At 34.3% G+C, this 26282-nt stretch overlaps 1 protein-coding gene across 1 annotated transcript; it reads left to right on the top strand.

The window, feature by feature from the left end:
- Positions 1–2279: 2279 nt before the first annotated feature.
- On the top strand, positions 2280–26057 carry LOC136033533 (uncharacterized). The gene is made up of 4 exons (XM_065714276.1): positions 2280–2534; positions 5486–5543; positions 22701–22834; positions 25294–26057. Exons 1-4 carry the CDS (start codon positions 2280–2282, stop codon positions 25924–25926), a joined length of 1080 nt encoding a protein of 359 aa, XP_065570348.1. The 3' UTR covers positions 25927–26057.
- The last annotated feature ends 225 nt before the right edge of the window (positions 26058–26282 follow it).

Below are 26282 nucleotides of genomic sequence, written 5' to 3'. Positions count from 1 at the left end.
TTAGGAGTAACTTTCACTAGTGACTGTAGTTTCAGTGCCCATATTAATTTAACCATCCACAAGGCTAATGCGAGCCTTCAGACACTTGCCAAAATGAGGCGTTTTGGGTGTGATACTGAAAGTCTTCTCCATGCCTACATGTGTTATGTTCGCCTGTTGCTCAAGTATGCATGCCTGGTGTGGGGTCCATCTGCTATCTGCACAGCATACCTATTACGCAACATAGAGTGCATCCAGAAAAGAGCAACAAGGATTATACTCCAAAACCATGACATACCCTATGATCAAGCCCTTGCTAAATTAAGTTTAACTCCACTTAAAGTCCAGCTTGAACACCTTATTCAGCAATTTGGAAAATCGGTCCTAGCCAATAAGAGCCACCAATCAATACTACCCAAACCAGCCCCTCCCAATAGCTAAACTTGGTTACAAAATAAACTTGTACCCCCTAAAGTACAAACTAATTGTTACGCCAACTCATTTGTGCCTTTCTTCACATCAATTTTTAATACTGAGTTGTAGTGTGTGATTTTTGTTTAAATGTATGATTTTTGTGAAAAAACTGAATTTAGCTATACTATGATAGTTTTTAAATATACTGATATATATATATATATATATATATATATATATATATATACATATATATATATATATATATATATATATATATATATATATATATATATATATATATATATATATATCTTTCTCTCTCTCTCTCTCTCTCTACTTAACTTGCATCTGGTTGGCAGATTTGGGGCTCCTCCTCTGATTATATTTGGGAACAGTGTTTAATGGCAATTTGAATGGTGCTAGTCTGTTGTTCTAACTCCTTTTCTATACAGATTATTGTTTGATATACAGTCAACTAAAAGTGTGCCTAAAACTATCCTTTGACAATTCCTCTTCTGTTTGATCTCAATTCCTTTGACAATAATTTATTAAAAATTAATTAATTATTTATAAAAAATAATTTATTCTCATCTACAGTTGGCTCTATTCCCAAGTACTGGCATTTTGAAAAAAAGAACAACCACAATAAAACTTGAAAATTTGAATATACCTAAGGCTGTATCCAAGCATTAGGGAAAGGGGGACTGGGATGTAGTTAAACTGTAAATAATTCTGAGAGTTCAATGAACATAGATTTTCTGAATGTAGTGAAGTAAGAATTAGTCTGTATTGTCTAGTTCAGAATGGGCCATAAACTCTATGTCATGCTTTACTCTATACTATAAGCCTCAGATCAAACTGAACTCCCCTCAACAACTTTTGGCATGCCCACATGCATTCCAAATTAACATATTTACTGTAGCCTACTACAATCTACAAAGTCTCAGAACTAAATTTGACCAGCTCCTATATTTTGCAAACTCTGTAAGACCATCTATTATGTGCATTACCAAGAAATCTCAACCACAGCAAGGTTGCAATACAGGGGTGCATGTCTTTTAGGAAAGACTTACTATGGAATAACAGTTTGAAGTATTGAGGAGGAGGGCTAATTCCCCACTAGTCCTTTAAAGGCAAGAATGTCGATTGTGCTTTAAAGAGAACAGTTTTTATTTTATTATTTGTCATAATATCAACAACAATAGGAAAAAAATCATCATGTTAGTTAAGCTTACTGAAAAGAACCAATAAAAGCAGACGGACTGTTTTATACCTACTGATAATCATTCATATAATTCTCAGCAACTTTGGATTGATCAACATAATAAAAGCAAAGAACTTTTAAAATGTATTCTTTCTTTCAAGAAGGGCAAATGATGCTTTAGCCTCTAGAAGCCTTACATAGGTTAATCTCTAGAAAGTTACACCTACTACTGTTTGTTGCAATTTCTGTTTGCTTGAAGTTTGACTTTATTATTCATTGTAATTTCTGTTTGCTTAGGTTTCATTCATTTATTCCCTAATGCTTGGATACAGCCTTAGGTATATTCAAATTTTCAAGTTTTATTGTGGTTGTTCTTTTTTTCAAAATGCCATTAGTTGGGACTAGAGCCAACTGTAGATGAGAATAAATTACAAAGAAATGATGCCAGCAAACAAATCATCTGACTTTCAATACAGTCTAATGCAGCAGTCCCTCCACATCTGAATTATTTTGATGGACTTTGTCGTAAGGAGCACAGCAAAGGTTATGGAGGAACATGGTACCAAACAGGATAGTAAAACTCTCAGAGATTTGGACTATGTTGATAATTTGACTGTCTTCAATGAAGATGTTGGCAAAATGAATGGATCTTTTAGTTTTGAGAGTTCAGGGTGCAAGAATGGCCTTGGGAGTCAATGTTGAGAAAGCTAAGTCACTTAGACTAGGAATAAATGAGGATAAAGATGTGATTTTAGGTAGTGGAAAAACTGATGAAGTGGATAGCTTCACTTACCAGGATTGTATTAATAGTAGAGATACTAGATCTAATAAAGATGTAGAATGTAGATTGGCCAAAGTGCAGGTTTTTTTAAACAATGACAAGTTTTGCAGTTACAATTTGCATATTGGAAGCCATGTTTATGATAATGATCAAGTATGTCTCTGATAAAATGGGTTGTTTGAAAGACTAAGGAAAAATTGTCAAAGGAATTGAGATCAAACAGAAGAGGAATTGTCAAAGGATAGTTTTAGGCACACTTTTAGTTGACTGTATATCAAACAATAATCTGTATAGAAAAGGAGTTAGAACAACAGACTAGCACCATTCAAATTGCCATTAAACACTGTTCCCAAATATAATCAGAGGAGGAGCCCCAAATCTGCCAACCAGATGCAAGTTAAGTAGATATATATATATATATATATATATATATATATATATATATATATATATATATATATATATATATATATATATATATATATATATATATATATATATATATATATATATATATATCGGTATATTTAAAAACTATCATAGCATAGGTAAATTCATTTTTTTCACAAAAATCATTCATTTAAACAAAAATCACACACTACAACTCAGTATTAAAAATTGATGTGAAGGAAGGCACAAATGAGTTGGCGTAACAATTAGTTTGTACTTTAGGGGGTACAAGTTTATTTTGTAACCAAGTTCAGCTATTGGGAGGGGCTGGTTTGGGTAGTATTGATTGGTGGCTCTTATTGGCTAGGACGGATTTTCCAAATTGCTGAATAAGGTGTTCAAGCTGTACTTTAAGTGGAGTTAAATTTAATTTAGCAAGGGCATTTGATCTTTAGCTGATCAAATAACTGGTCTGAAAACTGCTTTGTTCTGATAGTGTTTTTGACCAGGTAAGCAAGCACTATGGACAGATGATCTACAAACCTGTAATGGTCGTCATGATGATTAAGCAGGGAATTAATTACAGCCAGGAAAATTATTCTAGCTAATTTTGTGCCCTGTGGGGCCCCAAAAGAAGTATCTGACCATGATGAATCCAAATCATTTTTGTGGAGTGCAAAGACTTCGTTTTCGGCCAGTTAAGAAGTCAAGTACAAGGCCAAGGGTGAATTGTTTGGCCCCCATTTCCTGGAGATTCATGCCTGCAGTCAGGTGGTGGATTAGGTCAAAGGCCTTTTGGAAATCCACCGGGCAAATGTTGACAAAACAGCTACCTTTTTTAAGCCATTGGAGGACACAGTCAAACATCCGTACTAGATTGTAGTACTACACTTGGGGAGTCCACCATACTGGAATTTATCAATACACCCATGAATTTGTTTCAGAAATAGTTTAAAATACAGACACAATGTAAATATGTCAAATTTGTGTTTATTCCAGTGCAAAAAAAACAATTGTATTGATATTTTGACAATTGACAATTGTATCTCAGCCTCCCTCCACTTTATGGACCAGATATATTCCTATATAGCATGTAAAACTTTGAGGATTCTGTAAGTTTACATTACTTTTTGTACTCATTTCCTATCAATAGTTAAATTCATAATTCAAAACAATGTCATCAGTGGGGAGGGTGTGTGTTATCAAAAGAGCAGCCATGATATTAAGAAAGAGCATTAAAACAAGGAGTCTAATCATTCTATTCTTGGTAAAATAGCAGTTGAGCAGCTTTCCTGAAAGAAATATAATGATAAAACAAAATTAGTACCATTACATTCCTTATTTTATTCTCTTTCTAGATATCATTAATGATTTCCTGACAATGCAAACCCCCCCCCCCTCCTGCTTGTCCCAGAAATGAACCTTAGATATGTATAGGGGTAAAAAAACCCCATTAAAATAAGAAAATTCTTTGGGGGTTGGTGTATTGACAGAAAACTGACCACAATATTTCAGAAGATCATGGTAACACAATGATTAGAGCCCCCTCCTCAGAAGTAAACACTTAATAAAATAAGAGTAGTTACCATTATATTTTTTTATACTCTTTTCAAACATCATATTTGCACTTCTGACCTTCCCTCTGGTGGTTACATATATAGCTCTAGGATATATAGGAGAATACTAAAATACTGAAATACCTGCTTTAAAATAAGCACCATGTTTATATTAATCAGATTATCATGTTTCCTTCCTGTGTTATCTATACTTTTAGATCATTTTAAATAATACAAATATTTCATTGTAATTTACTGAGGTGCAACAGGATTTTATCAAGTAAAAACTAGAGCTACCTGTTATATGATACATCACAAGATAAAAAAAAAACTAAGAAATATATTGTTAGGGCTATAGATACAATCATCAGGAGGGCTGCATTGTCAGAAATGCAAATATGATACCATACTTGGAAAGAGCAAAAAAAGGAATCATATGGTAATATTTTTAATTTATTATGTTATTTTCTTATGAGCATGACCTAACCTAGAATATCACTAATTGCATAAGATAAGGAGTCTAATGGTACTGTTTTTAAACATGTTTTCTTCAGAAAAGCCTCCCAAGATGTAGACCTAGCCTCCCCGGCTCTTATTTGTTGGCATGTTTTCTCTAGAAGTGACCAGCCAGAAAACTGATATCCTAAATAGCCTACAACCATTGCTGCCATTTAAATGCAATACTGCTCTTCATCTCTAGCCTCTAATACTGTATTTATACCTAAGGTATATACAGAATTACCAGTTTTTATTAGCATATTAGCATAAAAGACCTAGCCTACAAGTAAAGTGAAGATACAACTCAAGGCACTCTTTTATGCTCTTTCTACTTATAGACTAAAGTCCTTTACAGACCCTCAAAGATGATACCTTTTTCTCTGTTTGAGATATAGCCTACCTATATAGGCTGATTTATGTTAGGAGCACTCTTGTTAAAACAAGTTTACCAATAACTTGAATTCAGAGCGATAACAGATAATCAACAAATACATGAGAAATATACAATATGGGCTTTATATTCAGGCTAAGCTAGAAAGATTATGTTAAAACTAAATTTGCAAGTAAATCAATTATTATATTCCAAAAGAGCATAAAATTGGTATGTTCATTTTATTCATAAGTCACTTATGTGAACTTCTCAATATTTACTGTATTCAGTTCAGAGGAGTCCCTTTACAAAAGTACTACATAGCAAGGTTTAACCAAGTTCAAGAAGGTAAAGTCCATTAAAACTGGGATAGCCATGAATGTTGCAGTAAATACATCAAATCAACCTTTTTTCGGAAGGGTACTTAATTTTCATGGCCGTATGTCTTAGACCGTGTCCGAAATCTTATATCACAAAGAATGCTGCATCCGGATGCAGGGTTAATTCTGAATACTCAGTCCGAAAACTGTTTTCGTCATTTGTTCTTTGAAGCTCAAATCCCTACTCAACAGCAACTCAGTAGTAGGGGAAGAAACAGAAATCAACCATCAGATTGGAAATAGCAATAGCCTCCATGTAGCTCCTAATCACTTCGCTACTACTGCAAATTAAAGCACTGGACATTCTTTTGCTCTGTCTGATGGAGGAGCAATTTTTTCTCTTGCAGATAATGCATGCATAATTGTCAAGACTTTGATTTTGGATAGCTTAGGTCAGACACTGGGTATATCTAGCATTTACTATAGTCTTTGGTAGGCCTATGTCTAACAATAAGTAAGGCCCATGACTTTTTCATGATGGCAATCAAGATCAAAGGTCATCACTAGATTCAAGGATCAAAATTTCTCTGGCCTTTGAAATCTAGTGGTCATGCAAATTGGGTGATCATTAGATTTGTAACATAGTGCATATGCACTGCTGCACTAAATATATCTCTAGAGAAAATAAAATATAAATGTCTCCAGAACCATCTAGACCATATCTAGTAGGCTAATAGAACTGAGATTTTCCATTACAAAGCTGCTGCTAAGAATCAGAAACACAAAGAATTGAGATTAGAAGGCAGTTGTGTTTATAGGCCTTGATTATTTAGACCAATTAGATTTGTCCTATATTTTACCATCTTTTAGCTGAATTCTTTTGTTTTGCATTTGCTTTGCTAAAAAGTAGTCTTAAAAAGTTCCAAGTTTAGAGAATTATGTTAGTATTTTTCTTGCTGATCAGAACAATTGTCTTTACAAATCCTTCTGTTTAAAGCATTTTAGAGAGATTATAAGTGCATCATGGGCACATTGCAGTCTCAAATGAGCTTGTGGAAAAGAAATAGAACACATAATTTTTCTTATTTTGTATTATTTCAAGACCAGAATATCACAAAACTAAGCTTTCATATTGCTTACTGTATCTTAAGTAAATACAATTCCTGATGGAGTTTTGTTGATACCTGTCTTATATTCAATTTGTCTAAATAAAATGCATATTGTTTATGGGCAGCAACTATGACTTGAGTTTTTTTTAATATTTTATTTTTTCAAACAATTGTTGTTCTGTGGTTACATTTGTGTTCCTTCCTAAGTGGCTGGCTCTCTAGCTTGAGAATCCTTTGTCCAAAGGGCACAGGTTTAATTCCTGGCATTACAAGATTATTTGGTTTGGGACAGGGATCAGTGATGTGACTCTGATAGCTCAGCTAGAATTGGCCCAACTTTAAAAAGTTACCTAAAGAAATGTGGGGACAGTAAGCAGGAAGGCTATGCAAAAGCACAGGATGGCTGGCCCCTAGCTTCCTATTGCACTTCCTGGCTAAAGGATCACCTTGTCCTTTACTGGGCTTCTGACTTAGCCATATAAGCTTTCTTTTAAACTTATTAAACATAAATACAAATGAAGAAATGACAGTAGGGTAGTTGTTCCTTTTCAATGAATTGTTGATGTATAGATTAGAGTGTGGGTCATGAGAGATGGCTGGTTAAGGTTTTGCGAGGTATAAAATTTTAGGCAATTGCTCAGGTTGGCAACTGAGCACAAAAGTAAAATTTTGTGAATGATTTTTCTTTGTGACTGTAATACTTATGTAATTTCAAGTATTTTATAGTTAATCTTTATTGTTTTATTTTAATTGCAATTGCCCTAGGACTTTAGTATAGTTAAGCCAACTTACATCCATCCATTTTCTTCAAACAGACAGGAGTTCTATGTTCCCTAGCTTCAATAAATTTATATGCAATTTTGAGACCAAGGGTTACAAAGTAGGTAAAAACTTGCAAATGGAACTGTGGTGCAACTAATTAATTTTTAAAGAATGTATATCAACTTAAAGAATTAAAAAAAATAATTTGGAATTCAAACAAGACAAATAAATAAATAGAAGTATCCCTTTACAATCATTTAATGAATTGTCACAAATGTAGGTTACTATTAAGATTGAAATGAACAAAGCTTCAATTATGAATCTGTTTTCTTTTGACATACTCAAGGGGCAAACCTCCAAGCTTCGATAAATTCAATCTCACTTTCAGGCTCTTTTCAATGGGAACTTTTTTTGGATTTTTTTTTTTTTTACCAACTAAAAACAGTAGGGAAAGTATCAGGTATAAGTGACTTAAGAGACTTGACAACATTTAGAAAAAGCTAAATGCAACGTGATCTAAATAAGGATGCTATTGTAGAGTATCAAAGAGAGGCCTACAGATATATCCCAAATAAAGTAAAGGCATATTACAAAGAACAAGAACAGGTTCATAGAATACCATTGAAGTGGTAAAGAAACAAGGAAATTGCAAAAATTGAGATTATAAGATTAACAAGAAACTATGAAAATTGAAGCACAGTACTAGCCTCCTTCCAACGGGACAAATAAGGGGATTCACACCCCAAGGCTCTGACTACTTTCAACTACACCTTTAGGAGCCAAAAAAAATTAAATACATTTTTTCACACATGTCAAATATGACAGTTGACTCAGGAGTTTAGGGTCAGGGATTCAACACTCTGTGGTGCCACAAATGGAAGGACCTTTGCTGTCATAAGCATTGTTGATCCTAGCACACACCCACACTCAAATATAATATTATGTAAAATCATAAACATCTTAAACAGCAAAAATAAAAGACTTTTTTTTTATTTTTGATAAATATTATTTGAAAAAGGACACTACAAGGCGAATATCAGGTTCATCAGCATGCTAAATTTGATGTGACAATGATAAAATTAGTTTAATCTTTTCTGGGATCAAATGTGTTAACTATAGATAACACAAACATTGCAATTTCTATTTCTCCATCCATGTGTTTGATTGAGATTCTGAGACTATGACCCTAGGTAAAAAAGGCTAAGGCTTTTAAAGTTTTTTTCATTGACCTTAGGTCAAATAGGGAAAGAGGAGGGGGTTCTATACACAAAAAGTAGAAAATTTTTGTTGATTTGCTGAAGTTAGTGAAAGGAGTATCAAATCAAACAGTTCATGGTAACAAACTGTAGTAGGGAGCAACCCGGCTCAAAAGTAACCAAAACTCAAAAAAAGGTATTTTGATACCAATAGCTGCATCAAAAGAATCGCATTTTAATGCTGATTTCAAATATATAAATTTCATCAAGTTTAGTCTTACCCATCAAAAGTTACGAGCCTGAGAAAATTTGCCTTATTTTAGAAAATAGGGGGAAACACCCCCTAAAAGTCATAGAATCTTAACGAAAATTACACCATCAGATTCAGCGTATCAGTGAACCCTACTGTAGAAGTTACAAGCTCCTATCTACAAAAATGTGGAATTTTTTATTTTTTGCCAGAAGGCAGATCATGGATGCATGTTTATTTGTTTTTTTTCTCCAGGGGTGATCGTATCGACCCAGTTGTCCTAGAATGTTGCGAGAGGGCTCATTCTATCGGAAATGAAAAGTTCTAGTGCCCTTTTTAAGTGACCAAAAAATTGAAGGGCACCTAGGCCCCCTCCCACGCTAATTATTCTCCCAAAGTCAACGGATAAAAATTCTGAGATGGCCAGTTTATTCAGCGTAGTCGAAAAACCTTATAACTATGTCTTTGGGGACGACTTACTCCCCCACAGTCCCCATGGGAGGGGCTACAAGTTACAAACTTTGACCAGTCCTTACATATAGTAATGGTTATTGGGAAGTGTACAGGCGTTTTCAGGAGGATTTTTTGGTTGGGGGAGGGGTCAAGAAGAGGGGGATATGCTGGGGGAGCTTTCCATCAAGGAATTTGTCATGGGGGAAGAAAATTTACATGAAGGGAGCGCAGGATTTACTAGCATTACTTAAAAAAAAAACAGTGAAAAAAAATATGAAAAACTTTTTTTCAGCTGGAAGTAAGGATCAGCATTAAAACTTAAAATGAACAGAAATTATTACCCATATGAGGGGCTCACCTCCTCCTAATACCTCGATCTTTACGCTAAAGTATTTTTAGTAATGCCAACTATTTATTCTACGGCTTTTGTGATTCAGGGGTCATTCTTAATGAATTGGGACAAAATTATATTTTTTACTAATAAAAAGATTCGTAAAAATTAAAAGTTCTAGTTGCCTTTTGAATTAACCAAAAAATTGGAGGGCAACTAGGGTTCCTGCCCTGCTCTTTTTTTAATCAAAATTATGAGAAAGCCATTTAGCCAAAAAAAAAATGCAAATTTTGTTTTAATTATTCCTCTGCAGAGAGCCAAAATCAAAACATGCATTGATTAGAAAACGTTCAGAAATTAGATAAAAAAAAACAAGTTTTTTCAGCTGAAAGTAAGGAGCAGCATTAAAACTTAAAATGAACAGAAATTATTACCCATATGAGGGGCTCACCTCCTCCTAATACCTTGATCTTTACGCTAAAGTATTTTTAGTAATGTCAACTATTTATTCTACGGCTTTTGTGATGCAGGGGTCATTCTTAATGAATTGGGACAAAATTATATCTTTTACTAATAAAAAGATTCGTAAAAAATTAAAAGTTCTAGTTGCCTTTTGAATTAACCAAAAAATTGGAAGGCAACTAGGGTTCCTGCCCTGCTCTTTTTTTTAAAAATTATGAGAAAGCCATTTAGCAAAAAAAAACAAAAACGCAAATTTCGTTTTAATTATTCCTCTGCTGAGAGCCAAAATCAAAACATGCATTGATTAGAAAGCGTTCAGAAATTAAATAAAAAAAACAAACAAGTTTTTTCAGCTGAAAGTAAGGAGCAACATTAAAACTTAAAACGAACAGAAATTACTTCGTATATGAAAGGGGCTGCTTCCTCATCAACGCCCCGCTCTTTACGCTAAAGTTTGTTACTGTTTTAAAAAGAAGAGTTGAGAGAAAGAGTCAAACTTTAGCCTAAAGAGTGGGGCATTGATGAGGAAGCAGCCCCTTTCATATACAAAGTAATTTCTGTTTGTTTTAAGTTTTAATGTCACTCCTTACTTTCAGTTGAAAAAACTTGTTGTTTTTTTATTTAATTTAAATAAAAGATGGAATAAATGTACATAGCAAAATATCACCAAATTGGATCCTACTAGAATTTATCAGATTTGTTTAGTATAATTTCAAGAATGGGTAAGGTGCTGTCTCTGATAGTTGAGCAAGTTTTAAAAAAAATCCTTTAGATCAAAAAGCTTAAAAATAAATTTGTGTCTGATACACAATATAGTTAAACATATGTAGTTAAAGGAAAAGCTACCATATTTTTCGTCCCTGGGAAATTAGTTTAAAGCCCTGTCCTGATAAGAAGAGGAAGCTCAGATCAGGTTACTCAAACATGATTCTAAAGGAGATAGACCATGGTTAAAATGCTAATACTGTACTGATGCTTAGTCAATTATAGCTATTTCAGCTTATTTGCATTGTGATGTTAACAATGGGCTTGCAGCTTTAATGTGATGATTCCTTGAAGACAGGATTATCACCCTTTTTAGGGTAGATCAATTTTACTTGAAAGAAAATCATTTGGTAAAATTCTAGTTGATTGACTTCTTGCTATCTCAGAAAGGGGTTATGTTAGGAAAATGAAACTTTCAGAGATGCATCTACAGGCTAAAGTATGTCCTTGGAAGGTACTTTGAAGTACCTCCCTCTAGAGGGCTGCAACCTTCAAAATATGTATTATAAAAGTAAAATCTTGCAAAATAGATCTTCTGTTGAATGAAGTACAACAAAATTGTTTTCAGCTTCACAACTTTGCTCAATCCAAATTTATAAGGTTTCAAAGATATGCCAATACATTTCCTAAATTTTGAAAAAGAAACATTGATATGGCTCAGAATTTTACTCATAACAGGAATTGCATTTTCAGAACTAAACGCAGAGAAAAAGCAACTGGTAACTAAAACTTAAGATAAATGTTGTTTTGTCAAAATTTCAATTTTGACAAACCTGTTAAACTTGTCAAACCTGTCAGATTGGCGAATTTCATGGCTCTCTAGAGGGAGAAGGAATGGAGGTGGGTACTCTAGAATTCCTTCTTAGGATATACTTTAGCCTTTAGACCCACCCCTGAAAGTTTCATTTTCCTAACCTTACCCCTTTCTGAGATAACAAGAAGTCACTCAACTAGAATATTAACAATCACTTTATTAAACAACTATCAAAAAACTGCTGATCAGCTATTACTCTGCTTAGAGATAATCCTTTAGCAGGGCATGAGAAATTTTGTGTTTTCTCTTTGTTTGAAACAGCTTAATTTTTTTGCTTCAAGAATAACAGAACAAGAAGTCAATGATCATTGTATTTAGCAGTTATCATACAATTAAAGCTATATGATCACTGAGTAAGGTGAAGATCTACATCCTTAATAATAATCATCTAAAAGCTGCTGATCACAAATAATTTTTTTTTCAAACTGAGGTATTCTTAGCCACTTACACTGGAAGTTTTTTTTGTCACACATTTTTGGAATTTGAAATCTCTCTGGAAATAGATCTTTCTTCCTTATGCTCTGGTTTTCCTTATGCTTTGGATATGGATCGCCACTATCTTTCTTTAGTTTCTACTGAAAAACCTCAGATAAATGCTGCAATTTCGTAGAATTTTTTCGTGGGGTTTTTGACATCATAACCCTAAGATAATTACAGATGTAATTCTAGTCCGGACTGAGAATTCTTCGAAGAATTCCAGACGGATGCGAAATTAATTCTGCATACTTGAGATTTCGGACACGCTCTTAATAAGCCAATTTAAACATTAAAATGGAAAAACTTTACTCACTGTAAGCTGAGGAGTTCCAGTTCCAAAAATTGTAGGATTCCCTGATTTTTCCGATATTTAAAATATTTGCTACTCTTCCCACAGTTGTCGATAATTGCACTTTTTGCAAATTGGTTGATACAAAACAAAACTAAAAGGCCCAGAGCCTGAAAAATTCTCACATCTCGTAAAATTGGCGGCACATCTGTGTACCTGCAGTGCAATACATAGTCTATCATTGAGGAAGCGGCTTTAAGGGTTTTATTTATTACGATCACCTTTCTCTTAGGTTGTCCCTTAGTAGAAAGAGGCTCTGATACCTAAATGTGGTTGCCCGGTTATCCATTACAGCCTTAACACCAATCTTCTTGTTTTCTCTTATGTCGGATGCGCAGTACCCTAAGTAGCATACGCTGCAGGATTTAACTTGGGTCTCTTCACATTGAAATTTACCGTTCATATTGAAAGACAAGTAATATTTCTGTTATGGCAAAAATAACGTTTAGGCTTAAACGAAGATTTTAATTTTAATTTAAAAAATTTAATGAAAGAAAAAATGTTTCTCTTCTAGATTTTGAAAATGTATGTTACCTAGTTCCCCCCATAATTTTGTCAATTGATGCCCCATTTACAATAATAGTCTGTAATATTTTTGATATGTCACAACTTTTACTTCCAACAATTGAAAACTAACTCCAAACCATCAGCTAATGTTACAATATGACACTGTACCGGCCACTGGTACCTAGGAATATAGTTTAATAATTAAATAAAGCTAAAATAGTTTCACCAACAATCTATTAAAAGTCAAGGGGACATGTAAAAGGTATCAAGTTCTTCCTAGTTTTGCTATTTATTCTGTTCTTAAACTTGGCAAAACTCTTCATAATTGGCAAAACCTAGCCAAAAATTATTGCAGACTATGGTCTCTATAGAATAGATGAGAATATTATTTAAACTTTTCTATCACAGCCTGGTTGCCAAATTTGAATTTTACGTCACAAATAGCACTGGTATATATAACGTATTATATCACCATACAATATATATATCATTTGGAAGAATTTGATTTTCACGTTTACAAGCGTAATGCATTGTAAAAAGTACATTAAAAAAAGAGTCAACACTTAGTTAAACAGTCAAAATTAAAAAATACATAGAAAACAATAAAATTAATGACTATTATTCCTAGTTATTATACAACTCAACAAAACTCGGAAAAAAACACTTATGATATCTTTTATGTTTAGCTGGGGTGGGCATCAGTTTGGAGACTTTTAGGGATTTTATATAGGACTATCTATAGCGGGCAGGTTGGTAGTTTCGGGTATGATGGAGCGTAATCGGTCAATAGCCATGATCTTGGTACCATAGCGAAGGCACGGGAGGTTTTTTCTCTCGGCCAACGTGGTGAGCTAGAACTTATCTTGTAGATTATGATGTAGAAGCTTCCCTTAACCATTTATGATTCTAAGGGCTCGTTTTTGGACATTTTCAATCTTGTAAATATGCTCTGAAGAAACAAAGGACACTGGACGTGCAAACTCGAGTATTGACCGAATATAAAAACAATAAAATTGGCAAAGATCCTTAGGGAGACAAGAACATTTTATCAAAAGTTTTAGAAGGGAAACTGAAGGGGAAGCTTGTTTGAGGATATTTTGAACATAGGCGTCCCACTTCAAGTGACCAATTCCTAAAATTGTATTCACCAATTTAAAAAAATTGAAGCATTAAAATGCTACAGTCCCAGAATCACATAGTAGCCAGGGCACAATTTTAGATGAGCTGCCCATTTTGGAAAATTTCCTTGTAATTTTCACTCTCTGGTTGGAACATATATGACCCTTTTCTAATAAAATCAATGATCACATTTTTAATTCATCCAATTTCTCAAGCATAGGCTATGACAAATTTTTAATATGATTATCACTAAGTTGAAAAATGTTCAACTTCCTAAGTAACCTAGGGTACGCAACCTAAGTGAAAGTATAATTTATAAAAAGTAGTTTAAGCGGGATTCAAGCGCCATGTAGTATTTTGAGTTTATTCTTTACTAAACACAAGTACACATATAGAAACATTGCACAAGTAAACAGTACATAAGTAAACATCACATGTTACTGCCCATGTGCCATGCTTTCTTATACCAAAAGGACTTCCATAGAGTAATCTTCTGTCTCAAACTAGCAGATTGTTTAGAAGAAGAAAATATATAAGGAAGGCTGTGATCCTTTCAACATTCCTGTTTTTATGTGCTTTATAGCTCGAGGTCAAGTTGTATTTTCAAATGGGATAATTAAAACTCAGGAAAAATAGCCAACTGTTAATTGCAAGTCTTTTATTGCTCTTTCAATATATTTTTAATCAAAAGTATTATCTTTAACAGCAAATATAACAGAACCAGTTTTTACATTCCTAGAGCATTGACATTAAAAAGTTGAGCTCTTTTATCTCACTACCCTTGTGTAAAAGTATTACTTACAGAAATACTGAGCGAAAAAGTAAGATTCCTCCTATCTTCCTCCTTTTTCCTATCTTTAATGCCGCTTGAAGTGCAGCTTTTAAATACAATATTTAATTTTACACTCAAAATGTTTCCACAATAACAATTGACCTGTCGCCTCTTCTAGCAGCCGTATTACTATTTTAGTCCAAATAGATTCTTTTGAGCAAAGAAAGGCTAGATAAACTTTTCTACCTCTCCTTACTTGTGTGGAGAACTCTCACAAAAAGTTTAAAGTTTTGGTTATGGTCAAAGGATTATAAGTCACATGATGAAAGCATGAAGAGGACACTTTTTACTTAGGCAGCGCTATTACCCTGTCTGTCATAAAAGGATACATGAAGTCAAGTCACCTCGCTAGTAAAATCACTTGTAAACAAAGTTGTGCCCAGAAAACGATCCAAACGGAAGAACAAATGACAAAAGTATCAAAATCAAGCAAACAAAGCGCCTATTGCATGAGAACAGCATTACAGCAAATATAAAGATAGCATACTAGAAAATATTAAAAAGATATTGAAAAGAGATAAATAGGCTGAAACATTGCCATAGCAACCAAAAATTAAAAAAAATATTGAAAATTTTTATTATGAGACGAATACTCTATGTCGTCCCTTTTTGATTTTGACCCACATAGATATCAGGAACGGAAGCATGTTTAACCCTTGGTGTTCAAAAAGGTCAAGGGAATTTAGAGTAATTATGGTTGCAGCGGTAATTGGAAACTAGTACAGGGAGAACCACAGACTATAATAACCAAAAATACGAAACGAGAACTGTCATGAAATAATTTTATTTATGATATTCATTATAACATATAATATAACATACATAGATAACAGACATTTTTTTTTATATTCTTCATCCCTGTAAATTTTCATCTTCACATTTCTTCATCTTTCCTTAACATGTAATATCCTTTATTATATATTATATATAAAATATATATAAATTATAATATATTCTTCTTCGTATTTCTTCTGCTCATTATCACGCAACATGATGAGCTTGAATCCCTTAAACCCAAAAGAGAGTCGGTTCACCGCACTACCGTGGCTAAAATCCTGTTAAAACTCAAATGGTGCATTTTATATGACTCTATTTACATGCTTTTCAGCATGCAGCTACTGCTGAAACCTTTTTTAGTGTTATAAAACCTCTACCAATTTCAAAAATGATAATAAATTATATTATTGTTATTCTAAGTTAACATAGCTGAGTTGTCACCACCAGCTCAGGGGACATACAACCTCTTTGAGTCTTTGGAAATACATGTATTTTAACCACCAGTACAATACCAAGACAATAACCTTACTGACTTGCCCCTTGAAAACAATAAACTAGAAAGGTATGACAAACTTAAAAGATTGCTTGTGAAAGGAGAGTGCAAATAATGTATTTCATGATAATCAAGTTATTGATTTGGCCTCTGGTAACAAAGATAACCTAGAGAGGATTGACAAATTTTGAAAGAGTGCTTTGAAGAGGTGAATGTGACTCCCGCAAGGATTCCAATGGACATTATCCTACATCAGCCAAGTGCTTTTGAACATCAGGCTGGATCAGGGAATTGTTATGCTTGGCTTGACCAGCTCATCCTAATGTTAAAAACTATTGGAATATGTCTATGGAGAGGTGAATGTAACTCCCTCTAATATTTCAACGGAGGGTTTGGATGTTAATTTTGCTCAGCCAAATGCCTTTGAAAAGCAGTGTGTATCATAGGACGACTTTAATTGGATTGACCAGTGTAGTCAAAATACAAATAAATTTTTGGGTGATTGCTCTGGAGAGACCACTGTAACTCCCCCTAATGATTCAATGGATGATTTGAATGTTAATTCTGTTCAGCCAAGGACCTTTGAACGGCAAAGTATATCAGGGAATGATTTTGCTAAGGCTGAACACCTCAGTCCAGATACTCCCGAAGATATGCTTCGAGATATGGTTTCCAACAAATTACGTCATTTTTCAATAATTCTTTTGAACATGTTTTAAGGTTATCGAGGAAAGATTAAACCAAAGATTTTTGCAATTAAAAAGGGAACATGAAAGACACAATATATCAACGTATAAACCTAAACATTTCTCAGGACCATGTGTGATTAATTTAAGCAAAAAGGAGTTAACCAAAGAACAAAAGCAAATCTTTGAAAAAGGTATAAAGTTTGGACTAAATCCTAAGAAAAGTACCGAGAGAAGAAATAATTTCAAAGATTTAGACAGGGATTTATGTATTTTCAAAAGATGTTAATAATATAGATGATTTAAGACTGGGAGTCATTAATATTTTAAAAGACTTTGGCAATTTTCAAGAAAACCTTAGGAACAAAGATACAAAAATTTTGAAAGATCTAAAAAAAGATTATTCTGTAATAATAACGAAAGCTGATAAGAGCAATGCGGTAGTACCGCTCGAAAAATATGATTATGATAGTAAAATAGAAACAATTCTAAAGAATATTTCAACATACAACAAATTTAAATCAGACCCAAATGAATCTTATGTTGCAAAATTAAGAAAGGACTTAGAAAGTCTTAAAAATAATCGAAGTATCACATTCACTGCTTTGCCGAAATTAAACCCGTTTTTTTGTTCAATTTCCCTCCTCCTTAAACGGCGCTTTTCAGATATTGAAATGTATGATTTATTAAATTGTAAGGGCACATGCCCGCATGAGTACTAGAATTCCACCTCAGGCTATGTGAGGAGACATTACCGTCCATCGAATCGTTGTATAATACACTTTCTGATTGTCAATGCACTACCGCTGACTATGAGTTTTCTAAAACAAATTGGGCAAGGGGCTGTAAAATTGGGGATGATTATTGCAAAATGTACTGGCAATATATTTATTGACGTTATTGGATATTGTGTGCAAGAAAACGTATAAAATCTATCAGGAATTTGGTTTGGATTTGGGTTATTATTTTTCAACTCCCCATCTGTTGATGAATTAAATTATAAAAATGAGTAAAGCAGAAATGGACATGATCACCAAAGTAGATCAATATCTATTTGCAGAAAAATCATATAAGGGGAGGGTATGTTTTGCACGGGGATCGTATCTTGGAAACTGACCCGACTGGACAATGCACTGGTGAAAAGTCCAATGCAATTTTCAGGATATGAATTCCCTCTATCTGTCGTCAAGTCCTCACTACTCTTTGCCAAGTGGTAGTCACAAATGGCTTCACAATAATTTTGCTTCAAACATCCCCGAAATTGCCACCGATAAGGAGAAAGGACCGCAAGGATGTTTTTTTTTAAATTCATAGTGAAATACCTTTTGAACTTCTTGACTCGGTAAAAGATTTTGTCTTTCCGTGCATAAGCAAATCAGTGACTAAGGACTCTTTGAGTCTTTCTTTGGCAGAGGTGGGGGATATGCACTGGTCACCTTCAAAATAATAACTAATTGCCAACCTTGATCCGAAACTGAATATTGTTGTTCATCTTGTTCTTTTGTGATGGATGGTAGCCAACCGTTTTAGGGTCACAAAGATTCATAAAGCCCTCTAATTTGATTAAAAAAGCATACAAGAAAATGTACATTGACACGTTTGTCAGTAAACGTTCAGAAGCAAAAACGAAGGTTGAAAAAGAAGTCTATATATTTCCAATTCAGCCTTCAGTGAAATTTGCGAACGTTTACGCAAGAGGAGTTGTTGTGACGTTGTAACCAACCAAAAGAATGCGCTTGAATCATTGCTGATCGCAACTGTAAGCCAATAGGTCTTACATTGGAAAAAAAGAAATGTCATTTTAAATAAAAATATGGCTGCTGGTATCTCAATTACAGAAATATCCAAGAAACTTATGTTGTCATTCTTTAAAAATCTGTGTAAGTTCCAATTGCCGAAAGAGGGGGAAGTTCAAGTGTATTTTGGAGACATTGATTCACTACTGCTATAAATAAAAACTGACTATTTATCAAATGATTTGGAAAATAGTAATCGCATTAGCTCTCGAATGGACTTTACCAATCGGAATGAGTCTATTTATACGGTGCTAGTAAGTGCCATACCCAAAATCAACTATTATTGCTCAAGTCTGGGATGGGGATCGACTAGATATCCCATGGCACGCTTGCAAGTCCGAAGGTGCACGGTGTACAAATGCACAATGAGGATATCAAACAAATTTTCAAGGGGGTGCTTACACACTGGTGTTAAACATAATTTAGATATGAGGGTTTATAGAAACTGCGTGGAAAGTAGTTTAGCTCCTAAAGTGAAAGTAATGGTAATTCGTTCTTTTAAATATAAAAGCTACACAGTCAGGGTAGAAAAAATGCCATTTGTACCACATTAGACAAAATCTATCTACGTGAGGGTGGTGTGAGAGTACAACCTAGGGGCACTATTGCTTTTCAGATCGAGATGATTATGTACAGTATAGACAACGTCTCGGTCTAAAGGAACTTTTTTACGTTAAATACAATTTAAGTTTCATTGGTAAAAAGAAAACGCCTGTTAAAGATTCTAGAACAATGAATCAACCAAAAGAGGAAGACTCAACTTTTTCCAATGTTTTGTCAAGTGTTGAAGATCTACTACCACACTCATACGCTTGAACAAAGTAAAAGCCTCTTAATATATCTCATGAAAAGCGAACACAATCAATTTGATAGGAACAAAAAACGAATTATAATTCAAGGGAAAAGTTATAATATGCTTGATTTAATGTATGATATGGTTACAAATCGTAAAGGACTTTTATCATTGGAAAATCATCTATACAACTTTTTACTTACGTTAAACTTTCCAAAAAGTATTATTACCAATAAGAAATTTCTAAAGAAATTAAAGGAGCATAGTAATGTAACATTAAAAGAAGGAGAAGAAGATTTTAAATAAATACTAACACATCTAGCGCTAACACTAGTAGTTGTAGAAGTAATGATTTAATGACCCCAGTGCTGGCGAGACAAAAGTGAAGACGTATTGATATCAACTCATCACCATCAACACTAGTATGCAAAAGGGTATTGGACTCTACTATACGTGTTTGCGTTCAAAATTGTTGAAGTTTTGAAACGTGATTGTGAACATATTGGTGAAGCGGGAAGATTATGTTCCCCCGCCACAATTTCTCAAGTCATTGGACGTAAAAAAGGGTTAGCGAGGTTGTATATATAAAATGAACCAGATTACACTCTACAATCGAAATTATAGGGTTCGTGATAATAATTATCGAAAAACTACGGTCTCTCTCCCACTACAAATAATTCAGGGAGGTCCCTTAACTCTAGATGAGATTCAAAGGCATTACAATACACCCTAAAAATATATTCTACTTGCAATCAGTGTCTTTAGTCGCTCTGTATACGCTATTCCATTGCGGAAAAAGATAGGTGTTGAAGTAGCTAGGGTTATAGATAGTATTCTTGATCAAGAATGTTATAGAGAAATTCAAACGGATCGAGGTAGTGAATTTGTTAATCCACATGTAGATGATGTATTAGAGTAATATAATACAATGCTCTATAGTAGTCATAGTCACATAAAGGCTACACTGACCAAACGATTGATAAGAACTACTCGACGTTTAATTTCAAGATATTGTGCAATGAAAAATACTGCGGCTATTATTAAGATTAAGATAAAATCATGGAAATTTACAATCAAGGTCCCCATTGATCACTATCCAGCTGTTGTATATTTCTTTATGCTTCGTTCGTTGAAACATCGAAAGTTGGCAATAGAATTGTTCCCCTCTTAAGTTTTCTTGAAGGAAAAACCAGTCAAGATCTTATTTGAAATTCGATTGGAAACTGGAAGGGCATATACCCTTGTTAATAGTCGAAAATTATTGGAGGGCAATTAACACCAATTCCACGCCCACCATTTCCCACAACACATCTAATCAAGATTTTCAGATAGCCATTTTGGTCAACGGAGTTGAAAGATCCGGAAATTAAGTCTTTGAGGATGATGGCCCCCCAAAGCCCTCAGGACAAGGGTTAAAGATTATGCCCTGGGAGTAGATAAGGCTCATATAGATATGGTGACCATATAAAATTAGATGAAGCTCATTTAATTGCCAGTCAGAAGTTTTAATGCACTTTTTGAGATTCAGAGTGACAGGAGGGTGGATTAACCCCCCCCCCGTACCTCATATTTTCCCAAAACACATCTGATAGAATTTTGAAATGACGGCCAGTTGTCACAGAAACTTCGAAAAAGACTCCTTCGATTAAAAACTGAAAAGGCTAGTTCTTTTTTTAATAATCGAAGGTAAGGGAAGTTAACTAACCCACTTCCCACGCCCATCATTTGCCCAAACACATCCAATCAAATCTTTGATGCAGCCTTTTTTTAACGTAGTTGAATGGTCCAGAAGTTATGTTTTTGAGGATGGCCACCCTCCCCCAGAGCCATCCGGGCATAAGGTAGGCTATACATATAGAAAGGGCGATCTTATAAACTTCGGAAGGGGCTCTTAGGATTGGTAGTCAGAAGTTCTTGTGCCCTTTTTAATATTCAGAGTGAATTGAGAGGGCCAGTACCATTTTTAATAGTCAAAAGTGATTGGAGGGCAACAACACCCCCTCCAACGCCCAACATTTCCTAAAACCCGTCTAATCAAAATTTTGGAATAGCCCTTTTATTGAACGTAATTGAAAGGTCGAGAAATTAATTTTTTTGAGGATGACAACCCCCCCCCCCGTAGCCCTAAGTTAGGTTTTAAGGTAGGCCCTGGGGCATATAAGGTAAATATAGAAAGTGTGATCGTATAAACGGAGGTGGCTCCTTGGATTGTTAATCGGAAGTTATAGTGACGTTTTTAAGATTCAGAGTGATTGGATGGTGGATACCCTCCCCCACACCTCGGGTTTTCCTGAAATTCATCAGATAGAAATTTTGAGATGGCCATTTGTTGTCTTGGAAACTTCAAAAAGAGCTCATTTGATTGTAAATTGAAAATGCTGGTGCTCTTTTTAAAAGTAAAAAGTGATTGGAGGGCAGCTAAACTCCCTCTCACGCCATTCATTTTTCCATACACATCCATTCAAAATTTCGAGATAGCCATTTTGTTCAAGATATTTGAAAGGTCTGGAAATTATGTGTTTGAAGATGACAACACTAAGCGCCCTTAGGGCAAGGGTTGTAAGTTTTGTCCTGGGGCCACATAAGGTACATATAGAAAGGATGATTCTATAATTTTTGGAGGGGGCTCATTGGATTGTTAATCAGAAGTTCTAGTACAATTTTAAGACTCGGAGTAATCGGAAAATGGATACTTCTCCAAAATAGAACTATAAATTACAATATATGTTCGAATGAGCCGACTGCCAATCTTCTAAAAAAAAAACGGTTCGATAATATTCCCCTTGTATCAACATAATTATATAGCTTACAGCCCATTTCCCTGGGACAATGGAGGGTTAAATTATGACCAAAGGCATAATTGTTGTACTTTTAAGCTATGCTGAAAGAAAAGCTTTCCTAATTTTTGATTGGACGACCTTAGGGGAGGGAGGTCGGAAACAAGGAGGCCTAAGAACCCTCCCCCCAGTTTTTGATTTGCCTAAAATGGCACTAGAACGTTTAATCCGCGTTTGAATTAGCCCTTTTTAATGTTCCAGGGCCATTATTTCGATACGATCACTCCTGGAAAAAACGAACAAATAAACACCCATCCATGATCTTTCTTCTGGCAAAAAATAGAAATTCCATATTTTGGCAGACAGGAGCTTGGGGTCTCCTAGCTAAGGTTTTCTGATACGCGGTGTGGTTTTCATTGATTTTATTTGACTTTTAGGGAGTGTTTCCTCCCTTCTTCGAAAATTCAAAAAAATTCTTCGGCTCGTAGTAGCCTTTGATGGAAAAATTCCAATCTTCTTCCAAGCTCGTGGAATTTCCCGTGTATCTGTCCAACCAGAATTACAATCAACGGTAAATCCTCATCTTCCTACCTTTTTCTTTCTTAAAATATGTCGTTTCTTAAATTATTATTTCCAAGATATGTTGAAAACCCTGATCGAAACAAGAACCTTAGCTTGGCTTGCCTAAACTTCCTGAAAACCACCTTGTTCAATGGCAATCAGCTGTGTTTGTGCCCTTAACCAAATAGAAGAATTCTTGCAGTATTTTATTTTTCCGTGTCTTATTATTTTCTAACTGAATTTAAACCAATCAAACTACACAAAAAATTGGTCTAAAATGTATGCTACTTTACAATTAGTAAAACCATTTGTTTACCAATCGATGATTGTCACTTCTTGACTACAATGGTCCTTGCATTGGCCCTTTGGCAGCTGGGATTGACGCTTCAACCCCATATTGACAAATAGAGAACAATCCACTGTGCCACTAGAGGCAGAAAGCATTGGCACCGATTGTCGGTTTTCCTTAATATTCACTTCCATTTCTTTCTTTGTGCCACTAGAGGCAGAAAGCATTGGCACCGATTGTCGGTTTTCCATAATATTCACTTCCATTTCTTTCTTTGTGCCACTAGAGGCAGAAAGCATTGGCACCGATTGTCGGTTTTCCATAATATTCACTTCCAGTTCTTTCTTTGAATCAAACAATTAAGTAGCAGAAGATCCCCCTCACCCAACGTTAATGTTTAACGGTGTTTCTTATAGTTTCCTATGTTTCTTATGTAATTTACCTCTTCGTTGTATTTACTTCTATCTACTCCTGTTACCCCAGAAAAAAAATTTCTGTATGAGTGAAACCTGTAAAAGATCAGTTCTTTTTTCTATTAGTTGACCAACAATAGATTTTTAGATGCACTTTGAAAATAAAAGCGTTTCGTGTGAGAGAAAACTAAAGTGTTTTCTCTCATGATAGAATAAGAGTAAAATTTATTTTACTACTTTTTCAGTTAAATTCAGCGGAAATAAATGAAAGCAACTGTTGCTTTAAAAATGTTACATTTAGGCCAGCATTTCGGAGAAGCAAGTAAATAACATAGAAAAAAGAGAGTGTAGCCTACTTGTGATGGATGTTGTGACTCAACAAATTTTCTTTCTTTTTACTTGCTTAAAATTTCATGCAAAAATCGAAACAATCAGACTCTGTGTTCTTTTTCCTGGCTCAAAAGTTGGTATAGTATTAACAGGTAAACACAAAAACAAATTAAAACAAGAAAAAAAGCGAGATTATTTTGCTTCTCTTGCTGACATACCCTTAAGGAATAACGTGAGTAGGGTGGGGGGCAATACTCCCATGCTAAGTTCATTAGCATACCGGTTACTATACCATGAACCTTTGATATGCATATTCAGGGCATGACAATTTTGTGAATAAATTTTTTAAAGAATGTACCACAGGAATAAATCATTCACAAAACCGGTTACTATCCATGAACAAATTTGGATGAATGGCCTACATATTCATGTCAACACGTGATCAGCAAATATTCAACCTTCATGGAATAACAGGACAGATTTTCTATACTATAGAGGATACATCTCTTTAGCATAATTCCATGAGAAATTCATTTGCACACATACACGAGGCCTTAGAAGCCAGCCATAGCAGCCAGATCCAATATAAGGATGGATTATCATCGTGTTCATGGGAATGAGTGCTTATATCAACACTTCTCTTAGAGAGAACTGATGGCCATTCATGACCTAACCTCTGAGGCCCCCAGTGTCCCTTCCCCTACCGTTTTGCACTTCTCCCTTTTCTGTACTTCTTTTTTAAGTTTAAGTTTTAGAACTTTAAATTATTTTTGCTACAGAAATTTTTTCAACTTTTTTTCATGTCTTAAAATGACATAAAACATACTTAAAACTTATGACATTTTCGAAATATGATATGAAGTCGTGATATGTCAGTCGTAATTTTTCCTATTAGAAAAATAATGTTTGTGGTGACATTTTCTTCTACTAAGAATTTTTTATATAGAGTCTGAAATAGATGGATTAGGTTTTTACCAAAGTATGAGGGAGATTCATCAGATTCTTTCTAGAGTAAAGACATGTGAAGTGGGAATTTAGAATTTCAGTCAGACACAGACACGACTACCAGCTCACAAGTGGTATACTAGAGTCTGAAATAGATGAATAAGGTTTTTAAAAAGTCTTAATTGTCGCCAAAGCATAACTGGTTTAGACCTGTACTAGAGCCCTGTTGTAAAATGTATTCCAGCTCGAGCGTCACAAGGATTTTGTGATTGATTTTTTCTTTAATAGCACTTTTACGTTTCGTTTGCACAGAAATAAGTGAAAATCTTATGAAATAATTTTGATTGCTTCAAAATAATTTAATAATCTTGGACACAGAGACAAAAATTATTTTGTTTGTTAAATCTGATTTTGCTGCGCATTTGATATTGATTGTTGTGATTCTTGATATTTTTCTATTTTGTTTTCTTTTTTTGATTGTTTTGTTTCTAGCTTGTTGCAAATACAAAAGAAGAAATCATTTCTGAATGCTACTTAAGATGTAGAAGCAAAGATTTCTCAAATATGCAATGTTGTGGAACAAACTGTGAAAACACAGAGGTTCATACTCATTCCAATGCTCACAACTGTGCTGGCCATGCTCACAGCCATAGTCACTATCATGAATCAGCACAATGTCAAACTAGTGGATACGCACAAGTAGAACAGTCAGATGACATAATCGTCATTGACAAAACCAAGGAGGATATTGGACTTGCATATACTATTGATATTGACAATTATCATCGTGAAATCTACCCTCAAATTGAGGATTATAGTAGGATGGTATGTTCTGATAACGTAGACGTTATACATAATATACAAAGTGCTCATGATGACTATAGTCTCAGTGCTGAAATTCAACTTTCTGAATCAGTCACGCAAGGGAGCTATAACACCTTAGTAACTAGCCAACCCGAGGATACTCAAGCTACTAATCCTCTAATAAGTAGTAATGAAGCTACATTAAGTAATTATAATGAAGCTCAAAATCAGTCAGTAGAGGGTGAGTTAAATAAATGTGATATAAATAACCACCCCGAACTAAAAAATGTATCTCAGTCAGAAGGGATCTCAAATTTGTGAAGTTTGTGAAGTGACCAGTGATAATGAGCTGGGCTATAAATGGATGACTAAATTCACGATTCAAAGGATTATGATTTATGATAAGAGATAATTGAACAATTTTATAGTTAATAAATACGTAAGTTAGTTCTTTTGGTTGACCCAAGTTTCCTGGTTTGGTTAGATCGAATTTCCGAAAGTCAGCATTGACTAAAAACTAAATGATAAGAATCGGATAATTGCTTTGGTCCCAATGATTTTAGGGCAATAGTAAAAAAAGTCAAGAGGGTTATATGTTTTGTGATGTCCCATGATGGAACTGTCAAAAATCCTTCTTTGACAAATTTCTTTTTCCGTGTAAAAACTTGACAAGATTT

This window comes from Artemia franciscana, chromosome 12 (assembly GCF_032884065.1).
Source record: "Artemia franciscana chromosome 12, ASM3288406v1, whole genome shotgun sequence".
NCBI classification, from domain to species: Eukaryota; Metazoa; Arthropoda; class Branchiopoda; order Anostraca; family Artemiidae; genus Artemia; species Artemia franciscana.
The sequence above is the reverse complement of the archived record's forward strand: the minus strand, read 5'-3'. Positions and strand labels throughout refer to the sequence as shown.

Bases quoted from the DNA above. Each gene is read 5' to 3' on its own strand.
- LOC136033533 (XM_065714276.1), top strand. From the start codon at position 2,280: ATGGCCTTGGGAGTCAATGTTGAGAAAGCTAAGTCACTTAGACTAGGA. The intron at 5,544-22,700 runs GTAAAGTCCATT...TTTGACTTTTAG, and splicing joins GTTTAACCAAGTTCAAGAAG to GGAGTGTTTCCTCCCTTCTT. The intron at 22,835-25,293 runs GTAAATCCTCAT...TTTTGTTTCTAG, and splicing joins AACCAGAATTACAATCAACG to CTTGTTGCAAATACAAAAGA.